The 17,961-nt window shown below is 56.3% G+C and overlaps 2 protein-coding genes across 2 annotated transcripts; both read left to right on the forward strand.

Annotated features, from left to right (window-relative positions):
• Nucleotides 1–4,823: 4,823 nt before the first annotated feature.
• Atp6ap1 (ATPase H+ transporting accessory protein 1) lies at nt 4,824–11,252 on the forward strand. The gene is made up of 10 exons (XM_003462139.5): nt 4,824–5,030; nt 5,271–5,397; nt 7,946–8,020; nt 8,379–8,572; nt 8,741–8,781; nt 9,265–9,350; nt 9,527–9,765; nt 10,086–10,133; nt 10,244–10,475; nt 10,562–11,252. The coding sequence occupies exons 1-10, from the start codon at nt 4,876–4,878 to the stop codon at nt 10,769–10,771; spliced, it is 1,407 nt and encodes a 468-aa protein (XP_003462187.1). The 5' UTR covers nt 4,824–4,875; the 3' UTR covers nt 10,772–11,252.
• A 629-nt stretch (nt 11,253–11,881) lies between these two features.
• On the forward strand, nt 11,882–17,519 carry Gdi1 (GDP dissociation inhibitor 1). The gene is made up of 11 exons (XM_003462137.5): nt 11,882–12,063; nt 13,200–13,307; nt 13,409–13,508; nt 13,586–13,720; nt 14,105–14,303; nt 14,531–14,662; nt 15,169–15,268; nt 15,546–15,717; nt 16,251–16,395; nt 16,484–16,538; nt 16,622–17,519. Exons 1-11 carry the CDS (start codon nt 12,019–12,021, stop codon nt 16,772–16,774), a joined length of 1,344 nt encoding a protein of 447 aa, XP_003462185.1. The 5' UTR covers nt 11,882–12,018; the 3' UTR covers nt 16,775–17,519.
• The last annotated feature ends 442 nt before the right edge of the window (nt 17,520–17,961 follow it).

Here is a 17,961-nt window from a genome sequence, read left to right on the forward strand (position 1 = left end):
AGAACTCCAAACCAACATGAGGCCCAGCCTCTCCAAGGACATGTGTGTGTGTGTGTGTGTGTGTGTGTGTGTGTGTGATGACCCAGCATTTCTCAGAGTCCCAGAGGCCTTCTTGTCCCTTGGCCAGCAGCTGCGGCATCACTCCAGCCCTGCCACCATGCTCCCATGGGGTTTTCTTCTCTCTTCTCTTCCTTCTCCTTAGGAAGACACCAGTCATTGGTTTAGGCCCCACCTAACCCAGTGTGGCTGCTGCCTCTTTTAACTCAATTGGATCTGCACAGATCCTATTCCCAGGTGAAGTCACAGCCAGAGGTTCCAGGTACATGTGACTTTGGGGGGAACCCTGTCCAGCTCCATGTATGCCCCCAAGATGTGGCAATTCTATGCCAAGTTATATACCTTTGAAATGCCATATGATAACCAAGCAAGGTAGTATATGCCTATAATCCCTGCACTCTGGGAGGCTGAGGCAGGAGGGTCAAGTTGAAGTCCAGCAGTGACTTAGCAAGATCATGTCTCACAATAAAAAATAGAAAAGGGTTTGAGGATATAGCTCAGCATGATGGCTCTGGCTTCAATCCCTGGTACTACAAGAAGAAAAGCCACACACACCAAACGATATACACATACTTGCTCATGGAAGCATTAGCCATGACAGCCCACACGGGGCTACCCAAGGACAGCTGTGGAACGGGTTGCAGGACAGGGTGCTTTAGTCACCGAAACGTGTGGCCATGTGTGATTCAAATTAATCTCCCCATGCTGAGCATCCAATCCAGACCCAAAACATTAATAATTCCATCTATTTGAAGTTCTTAAATAGACAAAAGGAAGTCATATTTACGCATGCATAATTAACTGGGAAAATGTTAGGACCAAAGGCTTTTCTCTGAGTATCAGGTTCATGGTCACTTTGGAAAGCGTGCAGGGGCTACCACTAAGGGGTTTGAGGCTCTGACATTTTAATTCTTGGTCTACTGATGCCAAAGACTCTGCTGGCTTTTGTTTTTTGTTTTGTTTTTGAAGCAGAGTCTCCTATGTAGTTCAGGCTGGCCTTGAACTCAAAGTGATCCTCCAGCCTCAGTCTCTTGAGTGCTGGGATTACAGGCCTGTGCCACACGCCTGGCTAGGCCTGTTTGCTTTGATATGTCATTGTGCTGCGCATTTTTGTTTTGTGCAATTTTTTTGTCTTTTGTGAGTTACATTTCACATTAGAAGGGTTTTGTTTTTGGTGTTTTTTTTTTTTTTTTGAGACTGGGTCTCTCTAGGGTTATCCAGGGTGGTCTCGAACTCAGGGTTCAAGTAGGGATTTCAAGTGAGTCTTGAATACCTAGGATTACAGGTGTTTGACATCAAACTCAGCTTGCAAAATTTGCATTGTTGTCATTTAGTACTGGGGATTTGAACCTCAGTACTATAGCCCAGAGCCCAGAGCATTCACACTGAGCTATATCCGAGTCCCTCTAAGATTTGAAGCCCAGATGCTGGAATATAACAATGTCAGGAAGAGAAGAAGGAGGGAAGTGGGTCCCTGGGCCCCAACAAGGATCTGAAGTGAGAATTGAAGCCCAGAGAGAAAGACCTCAATGCAGAAGAAGGAGGTGGCAAGTGAGGCTTTCTCCTTGAGCCCTGATGCTGTGTGGAAGAGGCAGCTTCAACCTGCAGGTGCACAGAGGCCTCCCCGGAGAGACGCACCAGTGGAACGGGAGAGTGGACACAGCAGACTGCAGTGGCTGGTGAGTTACTTGGGTTCAGAAGGCCCCCTCAAGAAGGTGATTGGCTGGTGGCCACCTTGGAGAGCTGGGCTGGGAACTCAGCAGCTGCGGGCTGGCTCCCAGTGTCATGGTGAGGCAGGGAGCTAAGTTCAAGCTGGCATGAGGCACGTGGCACCTTGCAGGCTGAACAAATGAGCTTCCACCCTCACAGCCACAAAGCAGCCTCGACTTCAGTGGGACTACTAAGGCACTGACTTGCAGGAATTATCCACTCCCCTGCCGGCTTGTGGGATTGATCAGCACAGATCTAGGCTCTGTCTGCTCACTACCAGTGACAGGGCAGAGTCACACCCCAGTGTGGCCTTTTTCTTTTTCTTTTTTACTTGTTTTTACTTCTTGCTTCTCTTACCCTCCAATCTTCTTCACCAGTTTCCCAAAGTTTGCATGATTTTCCTTTGTTTTCCAGCCTTGCTTCCAATCATTTCTTCTTCTTTTATTTTTCTATTTTTTCTCCTAAACCCTTTTAAATTTTTTCCCCTGAGGGTAAAATCAGCATACTGAGGGCATATTTACTGCATACAATTTTCTGGTTTTAGATCTTGTTATATAACTATAAATCTATTTCATATGGTTAAAGGTTGGCAAAGTAATAGTTACCACGTTTCTCACTTGATGCTCTTGTTATTGCTAATTGTACTACTTTAGCCAAGGTGACATATTTGTTGTGACCACTTGTTCCTTCTGGTGTGCCAAGACTGAAGAAGAACCAGAGGCTGGGCCACGTAGGCAGCCACTTCTCATTCCCAATAAATTGAAGAGATAGGATCTTGCACCAGACTCAAAACCCATACTGAGGCCAGGGATTTAGCTCAGGGGTATGAAAGTGCCTGCCTGGCAAGGACAAGGTTCTGAGTTCAATCCCTGGCACCAAAAACAAAAACAAACCATGCTGAGCCCTCTTTTTATTTCTGGAGATTGGGTCTCCCCTGGGGTTCAAACTTTTAATCCTCCTTTCTTTTCTTTTTTTTTTTTTGCAGTACCAGGGATTGACCTCATGACCTTGAGCTTGCCAGGCAGGCGCTTATGCCGCTGAGCTAAATCCCCAGCCCTGATCCTCCTTGCTTAGCCCACCAAAGTGCTGGGATTACAGATGTGTTACCACTTCACCTGGCAATTTGTTTGTTTGTTTGTTTACATTTTGAGACAGGGTCTCTCTGTGTAGTTCATGTTGGCCTTGCACTCACTGTGTAGTCCAGGTTGATTTCAAACTGGCAGCAATCCTCCTGCCTCAGCCTCCCAAATTCTGGGATTACAGGCATGCACCACCACACTCAGTTAGTACTTTTATTTTTGTATCTCATCTACAGGTAACAGATACATGTAACATACTTCATACACATGTATATGTGACATCTATTCAAGATGAATGTTGCATATATTTGGTGTGCACTCAAAAATACAGTAAGATAGGGGGCTGGGGATTTAGCTCAGCGGCATAAGCACCTTCCTTGCAAGCAGGCAGTCGTGAGTTCGATCCCCAGTACCGATAAAAAGGAAAAAGACCAAAAAAAAAAAAATACAGTAAGATAATTTAAGAAGCTTGTAATCACAGCTGCTCAGGAAGCTGAGGCGGGAGGATGGTGAGCTCTAAACTCAGCCCGTGTGACTTAGTGAGAGGGTCTCAAAATTAGTACCAATATCTGGGCATGGTGGTGCACACCTGTAATTCTAACACTTGGGAGGCTTAGGCAAGAGAACTGCCACAAGTTGGAGGCCAGCCCAGAGTACATAGTGAGCTCAAGGCCAGCCTGAACTATATATCGAGATTCTGTCTCAAAAAACAAAATAAATGAACAGAAAACTACTAACAGAGAGCGTAGGATCTGGGTGGTGCCTGCTGGGGGAGCTGTCCCTGTGGGAGGCCCAGGTTGGATCCCCAGCACTAGTTTCAGATAGGTGTCACTAACATTTTAGCGTGGCACCTCATGGCACACCTCTCTGAAACCTACCCTCTTTCCTTTGTATTTTTGGTACATTCAAAGGAAGTTGCAGATATCAATTCACTTCCTCCTAACTTAATCAGTATACAAACCCTTAAGGAGAGCTCAAGAAGGGGTCTTATCATCTTATTTACAACCATCTCCAGGCTGAGAAATAAAACGTGGCATACACGGGGCTGGGGATTTAGCTCAGTGGCATAAGCGCCTGCCTTGCAAGCAGGCAGTCGTGAGTTCGATCCCCGGTACCGATAGAAAGGAAAAAGACAAAAATCAAATAAAGTAAAATAAAACGTGGCACACTCTTTTTTTTGGTTTTGTTTTTCTTGGTACTGGGGATCCAATTTATGACCTTGCACTTGCCAGGCAGGGGCTTACACGACTGAGCTAAATCTCTAGCCCTGAGATACTCCTTTTTTGAAACAGCAACTGCCAGGCTCTTCCCTGTGAGGCAAGTCTTAGAAAAGAACAAACCTGGACTGTGTCCCCTAATTCACGCTGGCATTGCACCTTAGGGACAGCCTCTGGTCTGCCTGCCTGCCTCAATGGGGGTCGACACTGACAGTTGTCCCTGGACTATCTTCCAGAAGGTTCATTCCAGAACCCCTCCTGCCTGAGCCTGGTCAGTGCCACATCCCTCCCGAGACTACCCTAGACCCTCTCCTCTCCTTTTTTTTTTTTTTTTTGTCTTTTTCATTTTTGTCGGTACAGGGATCGAACTCAAGACCGCCTGTTTGTAAGGCAGGTGCTTAGGCCGCTGTGCTAAATTCCCAGGCCTTTCCTCTCCTCCTTTTTAAGGGGCTGCAGTGGTGATGCTACTTTTGCAGTCTTGAGCAAAAAGAGTAAAACAGGAAGACGAGTGTTTGGGTGTAGGCTGTGTGTAGTCGCCCCGCCCAGCTGAAGCGGAGCCCAGCGGGAGCCAGTAGAGCTCGGCCCCGCCCCCGCCCCCCCCCCCGCTCGGAGCGTGCGTGCCTGCGACCCGTACAGCCAACCAATGAAGAGGAATGGCTATGAGTGTCATGTACCTGGTCCAATCATGGGTGAGTCTCAGGAGCCGGCTTGCATCCAGGCCAATGGCGAGGTGGGGGGCGGGGCTCCAGCGGGGCGACAGGTCATCTGATCTTCCAGGCCCGGCGTCTGAGACTGTGGAGACTGAGGCAGTGATGGCGGCGACTGTGGCGCTTCGGATTCGGACCGGGACGCAGCGGACCCTAGTTCCTTGGCGCATGCCATGGCCACTCCTGCTGCTGGCGGCAGTGGCGGTGGCAGCCGCGGCCTCAGAGCAGCAAGTGCCGCTGGTGCTGTGGTCGAGTGACCGGTGAGTGCGCCGGGCGGGGCTGGGGGGGGGCGCGCTGCCCGCGGAGGCTGGGAGCCTCGCCGGTCCGGGGCTGCTCTCGGCGGGTGCTGCGAGGCCCAGAGGGCTGCGTCCCTCGCTCAGCGGGCTCGCCTCAAGTCAGCTTGTGACAGAGCTCGGCCGCGCTGGGGAGACAGGAGCCCAGCGGGCTCGGCTCTCAAATCATCGCCCAGGCATGAGAGCACCTCTCCTGTCCCCTGCCAGGGACCTGTGGGCTCCTGCGGTCGACACGCACGAGGGCCACATCACCAGCGACCTGCAGCTTTCGTCCTACTTAGACCCCGCCCTGGAGCTGGGCCCCCGGAACGTGCTGCTCTTCCTTCAGGACAAGGTGCGCTGCCCCAGTCTGCTCCGTGGGGTCATCGGGAGGCAGGCAGCCCCTTGTCCACGCCCGTTCTCTAGGGAAAGACCAAGTGACCTCATTCCAGCTGTGGGACAGTGTGACAGTCCTCTTGGGAAGGCCTGTAAGAATGAGAAGCTTCAGTGGTATGCTGAGAGCTAACTTAATTAGTCGAAGCAAGCTGGCAGAGGCCAGATACCTCTAAAATACCAAGTGGTTTTGATAGTTTCTTTTTTTATCGATACCTGGGATCGAACTCACGACCACGCGCTTGCAAGGCAGGCACTTATGCCGCTGAGCTAAATCCCCAGTCCCCTGGTTTTTTTTTTTTTTTTTTTTTTTTTTTTTTTTTTTGAGACAGGTTGTCACTGTGTAGCATTAGTGAGCATCACTCTGGAGGTGATCCTCTTGCCTCGGCCTCCCAAGTGCTGAGAGGCAAATGTGCTATTGCACCTGTCTGATACATTATGACTTTTTTTTTGTCTTTTTCCTTTTTATCTGTACCGGGGATCGAACTCACGACTGCCTGCTTGCAAGGCAGGCGCTTATGCCGCTGAGCTAAATCCCCAGCCCCACGTTATGATTTCTAGTATCACTGGTGGAGACAGTGTCCAGTTTGCAGATGAGATGCTGGGGAAGAGAAGCTGTTGCCCAAGGTCACACACTGGACTTCTTAGTGTAGTAGAGAGTAACCTGGAAATGATCCCTTACTTATTGCTTCCTATGCAGCTGCTCATTTGATGCCATTAGCCAGGCCATATAGCCAAGGAAGATAAGGCTTGTAGGCTGGAATGATTTGCTGGAGTCCCATGATTTAGAGATTGCACATGGGATTCCACATGAATCCATCAGGCCTGTCTCTGGTCTACCTTAGTAACCATCACACTGTGTTCCTTCCTCTCCAGGCTGCTGTCCCCAAGGCAGGTGTATAGACGTTGGTGTTTGGGGCTGGTGGTTGAGAGGCTGTTAAGCCTCTGCTTGTCCACTCCTCATTAATGGTTTGCCCAGCACAGTCCCTGTTGTTGTGCTGGCAGGTGGCAGGGGTCATGCTGGCATCTAGTCCCTCCAGGAGGTGGTAAGATATGTAATTAGAGCTGGGCGTGTTGGCACATGTCTGTCATCCCAACCTGCCTCCAGAGGCTGAGGCAGGGGGACTGCTGAGAGTCAAAGACCAGCCTGGGCTACACAGCAAGATCATGTCTCAAAAAAACCAAAAACAACAAAATGTAATGAGACTGGAACTCAGTCATAGTTCTACCTTTTGTCAGTCTTTGGGTCCATGAAATGATCTTGTAAATGATCCTATTTGGGGGGTTGGGAGGCACAGATACTAATCCACATAAAACATCTATTTGGGGTCTGCCACTGTTTGTGCATTCTTTCCGTCATTCATTCCTTGGCCAAAGGTGGCACAGTGAATCTGTAACAGGGATTGAGTGTTGGGGATGCCTCGATAGCAGAGTGACCTGTGCCTCTGCCCTCGGGAAGCTGACACTCTTGTGAGCACTATCAGTAAATGCTGTGATGGTAGGGGCCACAGTGTCACTGTAGTGGCTGAGGACATGGTGTTTGAGGAGGGGGATCAGGGAAGGCATCACTAAAGAGGGAGGGAGGGAGCCATCATCGACTTGGGAGACAGGCATGGGCAGCAGGAAGTGGTCCTGCAAGGGCCTGTTTGGCCGCAGAAACAGGAAGTGAGGAGGGTTCCAAATGGGCAGTATTGGAACAGGGACTCGAGTAAAGATTGCCCAGCTGGCACACCTGGGAGGCTGAGGCAGGAGGATCATTGCAAATTCAAAGCCAGCCTGTACTACAGAGTGAGACCCTGTCTCAAAAGAAGAAAAAAGCCAGTAAGTGAGCCACCCCTCTGGGCATAACACAGGCATCCACATAGGGTCAGAGTTCCTGGTGAGCATGTGGGGAAGCAGGACAAGTGTGTATACTAAACAGTGAGATTCAGGCAGCAGGTTGAGGTATCTGACCCAAGTGGTTGAAACCAGAGGAGACTGGAGTGGTGGCAGGAGTTAAAGGACACCTAGAGGTCGTGGAAGTGGGGGTAGTGCGTGCTGTGGTTACTGTGGGCCGCAGAGCTTGGCTGACCAGCCCACATATACCACTGTGCTCCCAAAAGTCTTTGCCTGTGTCACCACATGTGGTGGGTTCAGGACTTGTCACTTGCTGGCAAGGATCCCGTCCGCCCGGGACATTGCTTGGCCCTTGCACCAACCTTGCTTCCCAGTTGGAGGTGGCCTGTGCTCGCTTCTGCCCTGCCCCCTCCTCACTTCCCTCCTGTTCCTCTTTCCAGCTGACTCTTGCTCTTGAGGCTGCCTTGGTCCAGCCCCGTGACTGTCTTCCTGTATTGTCACCCTGGCCTGAGAGTGCAGGGGACAAGGTTGAAGCTCCCACCTGGCTCTTGTGGCCTACCCTCCTCTTGCACCAGGGCTGGCTGGAACAGAGGTTGTGGGGCCAGAGGCAGCACTGGCCCTGCACTGGCCCTTGTCCTGGCCTGGCTGCCTGAGCTGCTTCTCTGTCTCTCTAGCTGAGCATCGAGGACTTCACAGCATATGGTGGTGTGTTTGGAAATAAGCAGGACAGCGCCTTTTCTAACCTGGAGGTGAGCATCCCCTTCATCCCAGGACCTGGGTGGCATTTTGTGCTCCCTCTCTCAGCACAGTAAGTACAGTGCCCTTTGGGCCAGGCACAGGTGCTCCAGCCTGAGTGACTTAGTAAGCCTCTGTCTTAGAAAAGGCTAGAGGGTGCTGTGAATGTGGCTCAGTATAGAGTAGAGGTTCTGGGTTCAATCTCCTGCATTGCATATACGTACACACGGGACTGCCCGCCACCCCATACAGGCTTTGCGGATTGAAAGGCCTGGGGTCCCAGTGTCAAGAGCCCCAGGGGAGTCTCTTTTCTGACTACAGTGGGGACTATGTGGCCTCCAGCTCAGTCCTTTATCCTCCCTCTGCCCCCAGAATGCCCTGGACCTGGCTCCCTCCTCGCTTGTGCTGCCTGCAGTCGACTGGTACGCGGTCAGCACCCTGACGACCTACCTGCAGGAGAAGCTGGGTGCCAGCCCGCTGCACGTGGACTTGGCCACCCTGCGGGAGCTGAAGCTCAATGCCAGCCTCCCCGCCCTACTGCTCATCCGCTTGCCCTACACAGCCAGGTGAGCTGGTGGCGGAGGTAACAGGGCTTCAGGTCAGGGCACAGGGCTCTAGGTGGAGATTCTGAGGTAAGTGGACAAGCAGGGGTCTCTCAGGAACCCCAGGGCAGGCCGTGGGCCAAGGGAGGGCAGCGAGCCCTGTGCGGCTCTCATGCTGTGTCTTATCCGCAGCTCTGGTCTGATGGCGCCCAGGGAGGTCCTCACAGGCAATGGTGAGTGGGCCCAGGGAGAACACTGGTCTGTACCCCCCTCAGGCCCTCCTCTGTCTGCAGGTGCCCAGGACTTGGGACTTAACAGACCAGAAACACTTGGGCAGAACAGTTAGGCGAAGAAAACCCAGCAGAGTGGCACACTCCTGTCATCCCAGCACTTGGGCGGCTGAGGCAGGAGAATCATGAGATTGAGGCCAGCCTTGATGACCTAGCAAGACTGTCTCAAAATAAACAAAAAAGAAAAGAAAAAAGCCCAAAAAGAACAATTAGGAGGATTTGTCCCCGCTATGAGTGACAGTCATTCCCGCCACCCTTAGGTTGGGCCCCTTGCCAGGGAGCTAGGGGCTGAGGCTACAGCTATTCCAGGGAGGGAGGCTAAAGTAGGGGACAAAGTGGCTGTCCCTAGGCCCCAGAGGCAGGGGTGGGGGAGTTGCTTTAAGCTGCCACGTGGTAACTGGGTGCCCTGCTCTCACCACTCCTCAGATGAGGTGATTGGGCAGGTGCTGAGCACCCTCAAGTCCGAAGACATCTCCTACACAGCAGCATTCACGGCAGTCCGCCCCTCCCGGGTATGTGTCCTTGGGGTGCTACATGTCCCATGGCTCTGGGAAGCGGCGTGTGGAGGCCCTACTGGGGTCCATGGGGACAGCATGCTGGGAAGGGCCCCAGGTGGCCAGTGGGGAGGGTGAGCTCTGGGTTGGGGTGTGCTCCCCTATTGATAGAGGTGTCCTGGCTCTTCACCCAGGTGACTCGAGATGTAGCCATGGTTGCTGGGGGGCTAGGTCGCCAGCTGCTCCAGAAACAGGCAGTGTCACCTGTGATCCATCCGCCTGTGAGTTATAATGACACTGCCCCGAGGATCCTGTTCTGGGCCCAGAACTTCTCCGTGGAGTTCGAAGGCCGACGGGAAGACCTAACCCGCCGCACCTTTGGGTCACCGGAGCTCAACCTCACTGGATCCTTCTGGAACAGCTCCCTGGCTGGGTGAGGGGGACGGCGGGGGCCTCCTACCCCTGTGGGGGACAGGGTGTGCTTGCTGCGACTGGGTCAGCAGGGGACTGTTGGAGGTGGGGGACTGGTTCCCATTCAGGGTCTCCTCGGCCCTCACCCGAAAGCCTTCCCTGGCAGCTCGGAATGACCCCCCTGGGGGGTCGCTTAGGGGTGCACTTCCCCACCGTCCAGTGGGGACCCTGCCTGGTCAGGGGCTGCGGGGACCTGGGGCAGTTTGTTGGGGCAGGTTTGGGTGCTTGCTCCTCTGAGCCACTCTGGACCCCTGACGCGCTCTTGCGCCTCGTCCGTCCCAGACTCTCTCTGACCTACAGCGGGCTCCTCGGCTCCACGGTGACGTTCCGGTGAGTCTGGGGCCGGGCTGCGGGCGGGCTGCGGGCCGAAGGGTGGCTCGGGGCTCAGCGGCTCCTGCTGACCCCGCCCGCCGCCCCGCTGCCCTGCCGCTGCTGCCCAGGTTCATCCTGGCCAACCGCTTCTACCCGGTGTCCGCCCGTGACTGGTTCACCATGGAGCGCCTGGAGATCCACAGCAACGGCTCGGTCACCACCTTCAACGCCTCCCAGGTCACCGGGCCCAGCATCTACTCCTTCCGCTGCGAGTACGTGAGCAGCAGAAGCAAGGCGGGCGGCCTCCTGGTGCCCACCGTGCAGCCCTCGCCGTGGCACGTCACCCTGCAGGACTTCCAGGTGCGGCCGCTGCGGGGTGGGCGGGCGGGCGGGCGGCGCTCCTGTGGCCGCCCCTCGGCCCCTGCTGACGCACCCCAACCCCACAGATCCAGGCCTTCAACGTGACGGGCGGGCAGTTCTCCTACGCCAGCGACTGTGCGGGCTTCTTCTCCCCCGGCATCTGGATGGGGCTGCTCACGTCACTCTTCATGCTCTTCATCTTCACCTACGGGCTGCACATGATCCTCAGCCTCAAGACCATGGATCGCTTCGATGACCACAAGGGGCCCACCATCGCTATGACCCAGATGGTGTGACCGCAGGTGGCAGGGGACTGAGGGGTGGGCGAATGGAGGCTCCCCTTTTCCCACCCCCCCCCTCCGCCCGGCCCAACACGGTGTACATATTCCTGCGAGCGGTGGACCAATCCCCGGGCTGCCCGCTGCGGTTCTCGGGTCCCCTGCCACCTGTTATTTATTCTCGCCCCTTGCTGTTCATAGTGCTTTCCTGTGCAGATGGCCCACCCCAGGCAGCCCCGAGCTTGGGGCCCCTCGAGGGCGTGGGGGTGGAAGGCCTGCTTCCCCTTCCGCCTCAGCAGCTCCCCGGCCCCCGGCCCGGTCCTGTGCTGGCCATGCGCGGGCGCGGTCCTGTCTGTGCTCTCAGAGGGAAGGGACTGACTTCCCTGGCAGTTGTGCTGGGTGTGAGCAATGGTTTCGGGCATGTTATTATCAGGGGTGCCTGGTAGGAGGCTGGGACGTTCTGTTGTTTCCTTCCAAATAAAATAAACAAGGGTCCTCATGTGTTGGGCCTCTCGTCGCTCATTTCTGTCCAGGGCACTGGGTATGCGCGTGCATTTGGCTGCAGGATGCCTGGCTTGGCGATGCGATGCCGGAGGAGGCGCCCGGATGTAGCTGAGCCAGGCCAAGGCCAGACACTCAAGGGCTCACTGTGAGCCCGGCAAGGCTGGGGCCTTGAGCGCGCTGCGCCCCTAACCAGTGAGGGTACTGAAGGCTGTCGAGGCTGCATCCTGTGCGCCTCGGCAGCGCTCGCTGCGACAATGGCAGTTCTCGCGTCGCGGGGTGGGGACGTCCACCCTGGCTGCTGCAGCGGTGCGCGCACCCCTTGCCCGCGCGGGATCGCGCTCGGAGGCTCCCGAGGGGCGGGGCGGGGCGGGGGCGCGCCGGGCGGGCGGGGTGCGGTGCGCGAGGCTCCCGCGCAAGGATCCCTCGAGCGTCGCAGCACCGGATGCCGACCCGCCCCACCACGCCTCTCCCGGGGCCCTGGTCTGGCGGCCGTTGTCCGAGGCCCGAGGCGTCACGCTCGCTCGGGGGCGCGGACATCCTTGGCGCTTCAGGAAGGCGAGCTACGGAGGCTGTGGCCCCGGCCAGGCCCGGCGGGGCACGGGGCGGGGCGGGACTCTTTGACGTGGCGGAGGGGTCGCGCATAGGTCGCAGAGCCGCCATCTTTGGTCCAGTGCGGCGGCGGCGGCGGCGGCGGCAGCAGCAGCTGCTGCTGTGGTGAAGGAGGAGGAGCAGCCGAGCGGTGCTGGCACCAAAGCCTGACCATGGACGAGGAATACGATGTGATCGTGCTGGGGACCGGTCTCACAGTAAGTGCGGCCTCGGTGCCCATGGTCCTGCATCCTGCACCTTGTGATCGCAGCAATGATGCATCCCTGGCCGCCGGGCCATCCTCCCGTTATCGCCATCCTCCGCTCGGGTCCCTGAAAAGCCAGCGCCGTGCCCACCCCGTCCCTCGACCCTGTGGCTTGTCTGCTGTCCTCCACCGCCGTGCCCGTCTCCTTGGAAGGGATCTCCTTCCCCCGGCCCAAGTCCTGACCCTGGCCCCGGGCCCCTCCAGTCCTCCCTGCCTCGGCCTGCTGTACTGGTAAACGCACCCCAACTCAATCTGGTGCCTCCTGCTCCCCGCCTACCCGGCCCCCACCCATCCATTGCCTGCTCGCATCACCTGCCCAGCATCTCCTCCCATCTTGCAGGAAGCTCAGTAGCGATGGAGTTGGAGGCCTTGGGGTCTGGGGGCTTTGCCAAGCTGGGCCCGCAAACTGCCTCCCTGGCTTCTGGGGACCCAGGGAATGTTCCAGAAGCAGCAGCAGTGGGGGCAATGACCACATTCCCGCTACCCCACCCCGGTTTCCCATGGAGACCTGAGGCTGAGTACTGTCAGCAGCCTTTGTCCTTGGGCTGGTAACAGGGACTGGGGAGGGTGTTTTCTTTCCCCTTTCTCAAAGCCCGTCGCCCATTCTTCCTAAGGCTCACCTCCCTCCGCCCAAGCCAGACACCTACAGCCCAGACACCCCTCCTTCAAGGGGATGTGGCTCCTTGGAAGAAAGAACAGCCCAGGGGAGGCCTGCAATTTCAAGTGTTGTGTTCATTTGCATGTCCCTGTTGGACACCCTTTAAGGTTGAGCTGGATTGTTGGTGGCTCATTGTGTCTCATCTGCATTCTCAAGCCCTGTGGGTGTGCACAGGTGACTTTCTTGGCATGTTGATGCCCTAAGTCTGTTGGCCACCGGCCCCCTAAAGCCTCTGATACTTCTCTCCTGGGTCATCTGTTTGCTGACCAAGGTTAGACTGGAGCCTGGCCAAATGAAGCCATTGTCCCCAATTGCAGCAGCCAGGGAATGGAAGGAGCTGTCCATTGTGGCAGCTGCTGGTGGAGAGCAGATCAGGGCCACCAGAGAACTCTGGCAGGGGAAGCTAACCACCCACGGTACCCCTCCCCCAGGAATGCATCCTGTCAGGGATCATGTCTGTGAACGGGAAAAAGGTGCTGCACATGGACCGGAACCCCTACTACGGGGGTGAGAGCTCGTCCATCACGCCCCTGGAGGAGGTGAGGCTGCCCTGACCCCCACACAGGGCCATGCCTAGGTTTTCTGGGTAGGGCAGAACGGGAATCCATGCGGTTTCTCTCTTTGTCTTTCCTGACTGCAGCTGTATAAGCGCTTTCAGTTGCCAGAGGGCCCCCCTGAATCAATGGGCCGGGGCCGAGACTGGAACGTTGACCTGATCCCCAAATTCCTCATGGCCAATGGTGAGGGAGATGAAGGAGCTATCGTGGAGGGCGGGGGACACAGGGCAGGGCCCCTGTTGACGATGCCATCCCTACAGGGCAGCTGGTAAAGATGTTGCTGTACACAGAAGTGACCCGCTACCTGGACTTCAAGGTGGTGGAAGGTAGCTTTGTCTATAAGGGTGGCAAGATCTACAAGGTGCCCTCGACGGAGACCGAGGCCTTGGCTTCCAGTGAGTGTGGAGGCGGGGGAGGCAGCTGTCCACGGCAGGGCCCCCCCTCATGCTTTTGTTCTTGAGGTGTCACCAGAGGCCTGCTACTCTGTGCTCTCTGCTGTCCGCTACTGTTCCTTACCGTCTCTTACTGTAGGTTGCCAGCACAGAAGCATTCATGTAGCAAGGCCACGGAGGGGACCTGGAGTGTCACAGATTTCAGCCTTTGGCAAGGGCTCCACTTAACATGGAAACGTGTCCAGGCAGTGGGGTCAGGAGGGCCCTGTCCTGCCCTCGGCCCTTATCATACAGGGGAGGACACCAGGTCCTGGGCCAGCTGAGCTGTTGTAGCAGGCAGGGGCCTCATGTACTCGCACATGCACAGCGTCTCCTCACCCTCCCCAGATCTAATGGGCATGTTTGAGAAACGCCGCTTCCGCAAGTTCCTGGTGTTCGTGGCAAACTTTGATGAGAACGATCCCAAGACCTTCGAGGGTGTGGACCCCCAGACTACCAGCATGCGCGACGTCTACCGGAAGTTTGACCTGGGCCAGGATGTCATCGACTTCACTGGCCATGCCTTGGCTCTCTACCGCACTGATGAGTGAGGGGAAGCTGGTGTGATTGGCGCCCCCTTGCCTGCCTGTTCCTGTCCTCCCTCTACCTGCTTGCTGCTCCCTCTGCCCATCCGCATGTCCCTGGTACCCAGATTCACCTGTCACCTGTATGTCCCTCCCTGTGTCCTCCACTTGACCTATCTTAGCAGACCAGGCACCTGGGGAGGGGTGAGCAGAGTGCTTCTGTTGAGTCTTCCCTCTCTGCTCTCCCCAGCTACCTAGAACAGCCCTGTCTCGAGACCATCAACCGCATCAAGTTGTACAGTGAGTCCCTGGCCCGGTATGGCAAGAGCCCGTATCTGTACCCACTCTATGGCCTCGGCGAGCTGCCCCAGGGCTTTGCCAGGTGAGGACGCAGCTCTCTTCAGGTGGCATCGCTGGGTGGAACTGAGGCTGAGGGTGGAAGTGGCTCCTGGAGCCTTTCTGGGCATTGCAGGCTGAATTGGGGGACAGGGACCCAGCCCTAGTACACTGAAGCACTGGCTAAGGAACGTGGCCTGCTCATCTCCTGGTGGCATGGGGCTGGGCCAAGGCCAGGAACCTTAAGCAGGGCTTAGCTGGGAGTTAGCTCTTCTCTACCGTGTCTTCAGTGCTGGTCTCCTGGGCCATTGTCATCTGGAGCTGCCCCCTCATTACGGCTTGTGTCAGCCCTTCGTAGTCTCTTCTGAGGGGGATCTAGGGAGGAGAGAGAGTACTCAGATGGTTCCAGCTTGGTACTGTGACAGCTGGGATGAACAGCAGCTCTGCTGACTTTGCCCGCCTGGACCTTGGTGGGGCAGTAGGGAGGGTGCAGTGGAATTGGCTCCTGTTCATTTTCTGGGAAGTGGACGACTGTCCCTGTCCCCGCTGCAGACTGAGTGCCATCTATGGAGGAACATACATGCTGAACAAGCCTGTGGATGACATCATCATGGAGAATGGCAAGGTGGTGGGCGTGAAGTCCGAGGGAGAGGTAAGCCCCAGGAGCAGGTCACCTCCCTAGGGGCTCTGTGTTGTCAGGAGCCATGCCGTATAACTGTGGTCCAGAAAATCTACCTGATCACAGTGTCTCAGCAATGAGGCCACCCAGCCTTGTGTGCCAGGCTCGTCACCCTGAGCTGAGGGCAGGGTGACAGTGATAGAGGAGGACCCTGCTGCCATGAGCTGCCTGCCATCCCTGGGGGCTCAGTGAGTGACCATTGACGTAAGGGGTGACCCAGCAGGAGCAAGGCCTCGTGGTGCCTTCACAGGTGGCCCGCTGCAAGCAGCTGATCTGTGACCCCAGCTACATCCCGGACCGTGTGCGAAAGGCTGGCCAGGTCATCCGTATCATCTGTATTCTCAGTCACCCCATCAAGAACACCAATGATGCCAACTCCTGCCAAATCATCATCCCTCAGAACCAGGTCAACCGGAAGTCAGGTAGGGAGCCCGCAGCCTACTGCCACTGTGCCCTGTCCCCGGGCTGCTGTGTCTATCCTCCCCAGCCTTGGTCCCAGCAACTGACACCTGACTCAGATTCCCCTGCCATGATGATGACAGCTTGGATGCCCTGTCAGTCACCTTGCTGTGGCTGAGACCCAACCCCTGATACCCACAACACAAGGAGGACCATTTTCATTTGGGTCCCTGCAGCTTTAAGATGGGAAGAGCAAAGGGCCAGAGAAGGGAAGGGCACGAGGCAGAGGGGGAGAGAAAGGTGCTGGGGCGCAGCCCTTGGGCACAGCCTCCAAAGCCCCAGGTTCCAGGCCCCGCCTCCTTGGGAGCCCATGGGCTATGCACTCACCCACAGGGCCAATCCGAGTGCCTATCCTCCGGCCTCGATGTTGCTGGGTGGGGATGCCTGATCCTCTATCTGGTCCCTGGGGGCCGCTGCACAGTGAAGCCATGGGACATTTGCAGCGGGGGAAGGAGGTCCCCCTGGCCTATGGCAATAGGGCACTTTCCATGAGCAGACATCTACGTGTGCATGATCTCCTATGCACATAATGTGGCCGCGCAAGGCAAGTACGTCGCCATCGCCAGCACCACAGTGGAGACCGAGGATCCCGAGAAGGAGGTCGGACCGGCCCTGGAGCTGCTGGAGCCCATTGACCAGAAGTGAGGGGCTGGGCTGCACCCAGGGTGGGGCAGGAGCTGGGGGTTGCCTCTGCAGGGTCTGACACAAGTGCTCTCTACCTACCCCCAGATTCGTAGCGATCAGCGACTTGTATGAACCCATTGATGACGGCTCTGAGAGCCAGGTAAGCAGCTTCCGGCCCTGGCCCGGCCAGCTGTCCCCCAGACCCTTCTCCAGTCACTGTGGCCCTGGGCCTGCTCTTTTCAGGTGTTCTGCTCCTGTTCCTATGATGCCACCACACACTTTGAGACCACCTGCAATGACATCAAAGACATCTACAAACGCATGGCTGGCTCGGCCTTTGACTTTGAGAACATGAAGCGCAAACAGAACGATGTCTTTGGAGAAGCGGACCAGTGATCGCTGGCTCCTGCCCCAGCTCCTGCTGCCCCTACTCCAGTGTCTGTTCCCCTTCAGGGCTGGGGAGATGTGTGGCTGGGCACCCCTGCTCCCGGCATCCTCTGCTTGCCCCACATTCCTGTCACCCCCTCACTGATTCACTGACCAAATCCTTAACCTTAGCGATGGTTTGGGAGATGGGGGTTACATAACGTCCTCATTCTCAGCCCTTCCTTGTTCTAGGAAAAGAGGATTCCTCTTCCTGTGTGTCTCCCCGACCTGTAACTCTTCTGCTGTGTTTGGGAAGGACGCGGAGGAGAGCTGACTTCTGCCCCCGCCGCTCTTACCCTGCTGTAGTGGCCTTTGGAGATGCCCCCTGCCTCCCCCCACCAGCTCTCCTGTGTGTTGGAGAGAAGGGGCCCTCCCAGCACAAACTGCATTCCTCCCCCATAATTTATTCTAATTTATTAACCAACTCCCACCCCAAGTCAGAGCCCCCAACCTGGAGAGGAGGGGAAAAGGCGTTGGTGTGGCCCTGTTGGAGGTTGAGCTCACTGTTTTCATTCCTTGTCCTTGTGTTTGTGTTCTCTGGTCCTTGCTGAGAAGAGAGGTGCGTCAAGCGAGAGGAGGTGGGCAAATGCAAATGCGCCCAAGCGCAGTGCGCCCCACCCCATGCCATCCCTGCAAAGTGAATGTGTCCCTTTCCCCCATCTCTAGTATATTTCACAGAAAACAAAACCTCCCAATAAACCGTGTTGAAACCTGAGCCTGGGTGTTTAGATTCCTCTCCATAAAGTGAGGTGCCCCACAGGGACTTGGCCTTCTGCTTTGGGGCTTTGGCTTAGTGCCTGGCACCACACCTGTATCCTTTAGGGTCCCATGTAGGGAGGTGGGGACACGGGGCTGGCCTCAGTGAGGGGACGGAGGCAGAAGTCACCGAGGGCCAGCGTGGGAGTCTGGGGAGTTGGGTCTGGCCTGCATAGCCGGTCAGATGTCCTTGGAGGAACTGGACCCGCCTCCTCCGAAGGAAACCAGGAGCTTGCTTGAAGCTGATCAACAAGCCCCAGTGGGGAGGACCCTGCCTTGGGGCCTCAGGACGCAATAGGGGGCGCTGCAGGCCAGCGCCCGAAGCCAGGGAGCCAGTCTCCGTGGCCACGACGAGGAAGCTTGGGAGGCCATGCTAGATTCGCCCGGCCCTGGCGCCGGCG

The sequence above is a fragment of the Cavia porcellus genome, unplaced genomic scaffold (assembly GCF_034190915.1).
Source record: "Cavia porcellus strain 051 isolate PalLab524CR breed Dunkin Hartley unplaced genomic scaffold, mCavPor4.1 scaffold_3, whole genome shotgun sequence".
NCBI classification, from domain to species: domain Eukaryota; kingdom Metazoa; phylum Chordata; class Mammalia; order Rodentia; family Caviidae; genus Cavia; species Cavia porcellus.